The sequence below is a fragment of the Aethalodelphis obliquidens genome, unplaced genomic scaffold, assembly GCF_003676395.1.
Source record: "Aethalodelphis obliquidens isolate GAN/ISIS:26980383/991018 unplaced genomic scaffold, ASM367639v1 scaffold522, whole genome shotgun sequence".
NCBI classification, from domain to species: domain Eukaryota; kingdom Metazoa; phylum Chordata; class Mammalia; order Artiodactyla; family Delphinidae; genus Aethalodelphis; species Aethalodelphis obliquidens.
Window position 1 is genome coordinate 4672 of NW_020838436.1, and position 7084 is coordinate 11755.

At 50.2% G+C, this 7084-nt stretch overlaps 1 protein-coding gene across 1 annotated transcript in view; it reads left to right on the forward strand.

The window, feature by feature from the left end:
• The first annotated feature begins 3846 nt into the window (after window positions 1–3846).
• SERPINB1 (serpin family B member 1) overlaps window positions 3847–7084 on the forward strand; it is a 6348-nt gene continuing 3110 nt past the window's right edge. Inside the window, exons 1-3 of the mRNA XM_027100168.1 lie at window positions 3847–4593; window positions 5002–5176; window positions 6673–6894. Coding sequence (XP_026955969.1) covers window positions 4583–4593; window positions 5002–5176; window positions 6673–6894 — 408 coding nt within the window. The 5' untranslated portion in view covers window positions 3847–4582. The remainder of the gene's footprint in view (window positions 4594–5001; window positions 5177–6672; window positions 6895–7084) is intronic.

Genomic DNA, 7084 nt, shown 5'->3' on the forward strand with positions numbered 1-7084 from the left:
TCTTTCTTTCTTTCCTCCCTCCATCCCTCCTTCCCTCCCTCCCTCCCTCCTTCCTTCTCTCTCTCTCCTCATCTTTCTTTCTTTAATTTGTTTCATATATTCAATTGCTGCTACCTTTTTAAAGTATTCTATCATCTCCCCACTGATGCCTTGTCACCTGTCATACGTCAAATGTCAGTACCTGCAAAGATCTGTTTCAGCCTGCCTAGCTTCACACACACGCAAGTGCATACACACACACAAACGCACACCCTTTCTTTGGAATAGTTATTGGGATTGGGATTGATTTAAAAAATCAGTCAGAGAAAAACGACTATCATTACAATATTGAGTTCCACTCAATGAACGTGATACATTCATTCCGTTAGTTTTTTAAACATTTCTGTTAATAATGTTAAAGTTTTTTAATAGAGGTTTTGCATATATTTTATTAGCTATATTTCCAGGTACTTGATTTTTTTTGATGCTATTTTAAGTGGTACTTTTCTTTTAATTTCATTTTCTGTTTGTTGCTAGAAATACTGGTATTTAGTCATTATCTTGCTAAACATGAGTAGTGAATCTAAGTACAGAGTTGGATAAAGTGATTAGTGCACTCATGCCAATGGTCATATACAGAACACTGCCCGTAATGGATTTAGGATGTATCTGAATACAAGGGGTATTTACACAAATTGACCATATACTGGGTCATTAAGCAAGTGTCAAAACACTTCTCACCATTGAAGTGATATAGAGATCATGCTCCCTAACCACAATACAATTACCCTTGAGGTCAGTAACAGAAGGACGATTAGTGCTCAAACATCTGTTGGTGCCGGTCTGGCGTTTTCTCCTTGCCATGGATTCTACGAACCTACCTGTGGGTCTTTGAAAAATTTATTCGGCACCACCTTTGCCATTGGGCGCCTTGAACCAAGGACTGACGTGTCCCCACATGAGAGAGTAGACAGGACGCTTCTTACCTGGACTGGGGGGTTTGAGTGTGGCTGGGTGTAGGAGAACAGGAAGGGCAGGGGCTCACTAGGTCCTCTGAGTCCCTCGGGCACACCCAGCACAGTTAGGGGAGTGGAGATGCTGGGTGGCAGAGGGCCCCGACCAGCTTCAAGCTGACTAATCCTGGTCGGAGGGTAGGGGTGGGAGGGGAAAGACAGGAAATGATTACCGATGCTCAGTGTGTTTTCTTGCTACTTTGTACTGATTTCTGTTAAAGTATAACATACATGCAGCAAAGCACACAAGTTATGTGTACAAGTCAGTGCATTATCCCCAAATCCATACCCCTGCGTGACCACCCGTCAAGACATGGCAGGTAGGCAGCCTCCCAGAAGCCCTCCTCTGCCCAAGCCACTCCCACTCACAACCCTTGTGTTAAGAATGAACTGGGGATTTGCTCTAATCCGGCCTCCCAAGGCAGCTGACGTGGACGTGAGTCTCATGAAGGAGGTTTATAGGCACAGATCTCCAGCGACAGGAGGCACACGATGACACGCCACATTGCGTGGGACCTGGGAAGCACCCAGGTGGGCCAGCAAGCAGAGGAGGAGAGGGCAGAGGTGGTGGGGCCTTTACCGGGGCCTTTATTTGGGCTCTTGCAGGGAGGAACAGGCAGGACACGGCAGGTGCACTAGGTCAGCTTGGGGCTGGACTGCATAGTTTGGGCTCCGGCTGCGCGGGTGGGCTCTAGCTGCCTGGTGCTGGGGTGGGTTAGGGCCGGTGGGACTTTGATGAAGGGGAGAATTGAGAGTGAGGGCACTGAGCTGCTTGGTTTGTGTGTCAAGGTGCGCTTGCAGCGGAGTCGTTCCCCATCTCTGGGAACCCGCCGGCCCTGGGCCCGCAGTCTCTCCAGGATCAAGGCCCCAGATGCCAAGCATCAAGGACAATGTAGTCAGCGCAATCCGCCTTCCTCCCAAGGGTCCCCTTCTCTCCTGACCTCTAAGCCCACGGGCTGGTTCTGCGCTTCTGAACTCTGTGTAACTCACACCGCCGCGTGCGCGATTTCCTTTCACGGTGCGCTTGGAGATGCAGCCAAGTTGCTGTGCGTTGCCGCGGTTTGTTCATTTCTGCTGTTGTACGCTGTTCTGCTGTATGACTTGTCCATTCTTCTGCTTGGACCTGACTCAAATCCCGCTGTGATGAACATGCTCGCGCATGTCTCTGGGCGCCCGCCCTCACGTGCATTCATTCTGTTGGGTTTGTCCCTGGGGACGAAATCGCTGATCTAGCCAGGGTACCAACACCTTCGAGCTGAGCAGATACGCCCAACATTGCCCACACGGGCCGTGCCATCCTGCATGTCCGAGAATCTCTGTGTGACCTCGGTCAGGGGCCGTTTACACTCTTAAGCCGCAAGAGCGCACAGAGTGGTTACTCTGCCTCGACCTTGCACAGCACGCGGATTGATGGATGATTGGTGTATAAAGTCCCTTCTGTCTGAACCTTATACAGTACATGTATTGACTTAGGAAGTGGTTTCATTTCATATTTGACTCAGGTTACTAAGTCCAGGTGAGTACAAATACAAAACGTCAGGAGAAAGAAAGAAAATTCAGAACCCGTGTTTCCTTGGTTTACGTGTCTGGGATTTTAATTTTACAGCTTTACAGCGCAGCCTTTCTCTCGGCTTCCTCACACAGACCTCTTGCTAGAAGCTGATGAGGGGTCTCTAGCTCTCTGAAACATGGTGGAGACGTTAGAAGTTTTATCAAAGCACTCAACTTAACTATGACTGGCTTTCAATAAATGTTGGTTTCTTTATTCCAATCAGCTCTGAAGCACTCTACAATCTTAGTTATTAAGATATAGTTTAAAAAAACTATAGAGAGTATTTTTATCTCTCATTACTGGGTCTTCTCTGGCCCTTATAAACAAATTCTCAGAGTCAAAAAGATCTACAAACCCATTTACATTGTATTAGCCATACTAATTGAAAAATAGGATTTTTCCTTTGTCCCCTTTTCATGCTGAGATTTGCAAAAAAGCACGGGAGAAGTTTCAAGAATGCAGAATTATTACATACCCTCAAGTACTATGAATTTTGATGACATTCCATATGCAGGCATTTAAAGGGGGGAAGAAAAGACCTCACAGAAACAACTACTGCTTTTCTTCTTCATCGATAGTCATTCTACTTTAACATTACGTATAGGGGAAAAACTGGTCAGTTTACATTTTAGTATAATGGGTGAGAGATACTTTATTCGCACGGATGGGCGACCTCATGGTGTGCCCCGGGTATGTGAGTTGACCCAGCCTGCTGGGCTCATCACTTGCCAGGGGAGTCTTGGGGCTGGACTCATGGCTTCCTGAGGGACAGAGACATCAAGGATGCTGTTTGGAACTGATTCTGTTTTATCTCACCCTAGAGGCCCCTCCCCACACACACACCCCCAGCCCCCAGTAAGCCGGAGTTTGGAGTGTTTGGATAAGATTCCAAAGAGGCTGCTTTGCCCTCTAAGAGCCGGCACCTTGTCATCTCAGTCATTCACACCTTAGTAGGAAATAGCCCATCAGGTCCTTTCCGGAGAGCTGAGTTTGCCTGGAGCTCAGAGAGGTGCTGGGCCCCCAGGAGCGCGCTGCCTGGAGCCGCGCTGGCCCGCCCTGTGCCCCGCCCAGCCGCAGCCCCAAATCCTAGGCGGTGCATCATCCTGGGGCGGGGCGGCCCCGCCCACCCGCGCCGCCCCGCCTTCCGGGGACACTCCCTTCTGCCTATAAGGGCCCGCTCTGCGCTCTCCCCAGACCACGCACCTCGCCCAGACAGCCCAGCAGCTGGTAAGGCCGGGTAGCGATCTGGGCCGGGCGGGAGAGGCTCCGATCCGCGAGCACCCCTCGGGGTCCCGCGTCCGGTGGTCACCCCGCGCCGCCGTGCGCTCCGCGGGGTGCCCGCGTCCGGTGGTCACCGCGCCCCGTCGTGCGCCCCGCGGGGTCCCCGCGTCCGGTGGTCACCCCGCCCCGCCGTGCGCCTCGCGGGGTCCCTGAGTCCGGTGGTTACCGCCATCTTCCCTGCGCCCCACCCGGGGTCCCCGGCGCTGCGTCCCGGGAGACCAAACCGGGCGGCCTGCGGCAGACGGAGGTCGTTCCCTGCGGCCTGAAGGCGGAAGCGGAAGCCGAAGCCGGAGTCCAGAATGTTTCTCTCTCTGTGACGGTTTCCAGGCAGCCCCGGCGGAGAGGCTTCTCCTTTCTGCGGCTGGAGGCAGGGAAGGGAGGCCAGTGCGATCCTAGAGATTATTTATCAGCAGCAACAGTAATAATTCACTTAGCACTTACACGCTGGGCAGCCAGCACGACTGTTCCTCTTGCTCGATTGTATGTGGGCTGAGAGTCGAGGTCAGGTGGGGAGAGTGCTTGGCTGAGCTGAGCGCAAGGCCAGGTGCTTCACCTGCAGCCCCTCCGTGCAAGCCGGAGTGACAGAGGATACTTGTCACCTTCTCCTTGTCGGGCTGCCCTACCTGACCCCGGGGCCTGTGTTGGCTTCCCACTCTCAGATCCTTCACCAGCTGTGAGACTGCGGACCTCTCTAAACACCAGCAAGTGAATCTCAAAAACGAGGATACTTCTGTCTCTTTTGCGGGAATTTGCTTTAATGAGTAGCAGGTAGCTATGATTTTCTAATAGAAACATTCTTTTTCAGGTAAAAGTGGGCAGTGGATTCATGGCTCAAATGAATCAGAGACTTGAACGGAGGGTGGGAAGTGTGCGCTCCCACGTGTGGTAGGGAAGGGCCCAGATGCACCTGTCTGCACGGCCAGGGCCCTTTAGGACACGGAGTCCTGATCCCATGTCACTGCTGAAGCCTTGGCCAGTTGCCCCAAGCTCCCACAGTAGTGCACATGGAGTGTTCTTGCCCTCCGCGAGAGAGAGACAGAGAGGGAGAGAGAAAGTACAAGTTCGTTGCAGGGTATTTCAAGGTGGCTGGCGTGACTTGAGGAGGAGATGGGGAAGTGGCGTTGTCGATTGGCTGGTGTGGCAGGGGGCAGCTCAGGGCTCTGCTCTGTGTTGCAGCCTCACCATGGAGCAGTTGAGCGCGGCAAACACCCGCTTCGCCTTGGACCTGTTCCGCGCCCTGAACAAGAGCGATCCTGCCGGCAACATCTTCATCTCCCCCTTCAGCATTTCATCAGCGCTGGCCATGGTCTTTCTGGGGACCAGAGGCAATACCGCAGCGCAGATGTCCAAGGTGAGCAGAAACTAGCTCTCCCAGCTGGTGCCTACCGCACAGACCGTACCAGAAAGTTGTGCCTTTGAGCTCTTGCAGCGCGTTTGTAGAAAACTGTATTTCGGTGTTCAGCATTGTGTGTTATATTATACATTATACTTCATGAAGTCAGACTTTCAGAAAAAGCCCCAGGAAAAATCCACTGGGATGCAGGCTGTCATTCATGACCCAGTCTTTACTGAGCACCTGCGATGTGCCAGGCTCTGCTTTTGTGGGACTGAGGACGGAGAAGGAAGAAAGCCGACAACCCCCTGCCGTGCGCTGCTTCCGTTCCCGCAAGGAGTCTGCAGGGCTTTCCTGTAAGCCACGCCCTCCCCCGCCCAGGACTGTCCAGTTTCCGCTTTGCCTGTGATGCTCAGCGACTCCCATAATGTCGGCTGTGTCTTGATACTTTTGGCATAATGACACCTAGTCGAGAAGTCAAGGGGACACGAGAGCCTGTGAGTCCGTGTTCCTACCCCTGGGCCTGGCACCAGGTGTGCCCTGGTGGGCTGTGACCCCCGTTCCCGTGTGAGCAGTAGGGCCCTGCCGGGAGAGGGGGCGGGGATGCTGAGGGTCCTGCCTGTCCTTGGTGGGTGTGGAGGGCACCTGTGTGCGGGGCGTGCTTTATGCTGAGTGGGGAACTCTGGCTTTCCTTGAAAAGAGGGGTGAAAGTGAAGGTCTTTCTAACAGACGGGTCACAGATTGCGCTGCACTTAGAGCCAGGGATGGTCCAGCCCGGATTCACGTTTATGGGCCTGTTCCAGCTGCAAAGCTTCTATTTCTGTACTTTAGGAAAAACCAACCTTTTTCATCACTTCAGATACAAAAGAGTTTGAAAGTTTTTAAAAATCCACTTTAAAAAAGAACCCCGGTACTAGTCACTGTTAGTCGTCCCCTGCAAGGTAATCTGAGCTTGTGTTTTGAGGCTCTCCAGGAACTTTATAAGCTCAGTAAAGAACAGGCTTAAGGTTTTAGCCCCGTTTCCAGTAAAGAGATCCATCACAGCACCCCCACGCACATTCCATATCTGCAAGGAAAAAAAATAAAAACCTCTCAATCTGTACCATCTCTGTGTTCTTACATAGCTGATGATTCTTATCTTTACTGTTTATTTCTGAGAACTTTCAGTAAAATTTTATTTGTATAGAATATACATATGAACTTACCGCTTCTGATTTTGGGGAAAAAGGCAGACTTGTGTAAATATTTCGCTTGTTAAGCACTCCTATTTGTGGAACTCTAATTATACCAAAAAAGGGATGGGAAAACAGTTTCCAATGTCCGTATTATGTTTCACCAAGCGATACATTTTGGATTTTCTATTACTTGTTCTCCAATGAAAAATGGAAAATGAAGATGGCTGGGGATCATCAATAATTAGTAATATTAATTTGATTTGATGGAAGCAAATGCCAAGGAACCAGCTTATAATTTCAAAAGAACTGGTTATAGAAATAATGTGTTCTTTCTTTTAGGCTCTCTATTTCAAAGAGGTTGAGGAGATTCATTCGGGATTTCAGAGTTTGAATGCTGATATCAACAAACATGGAGCTCCCTACATTCTGAAACTTGCTAACAGGTTATATGGAGAGAAAAGCTATGATTTCCTCCCTGTAAGTACTTTGCTCTTCATGTTCCAAAACTCACTAGACAATGCAGACTCTTTTCCAGCACAATCAAGTCACAGAAGTCAGCTTTAAGTTTTATAAACATTCAGCAAAATCATCCAGAATGAAAACACGACAGACAGTTTTCCCGGAAATGGATGTGATTTCATTTTCTAGTCTCCACAGTGAACAGATTGACCCTGGCTGTTTTGCTAAGGCAAGAGTGAATCCCATGAGTCACTTTCAAGGACAATCAGTATCTGCTTGTTTATGAAAATGT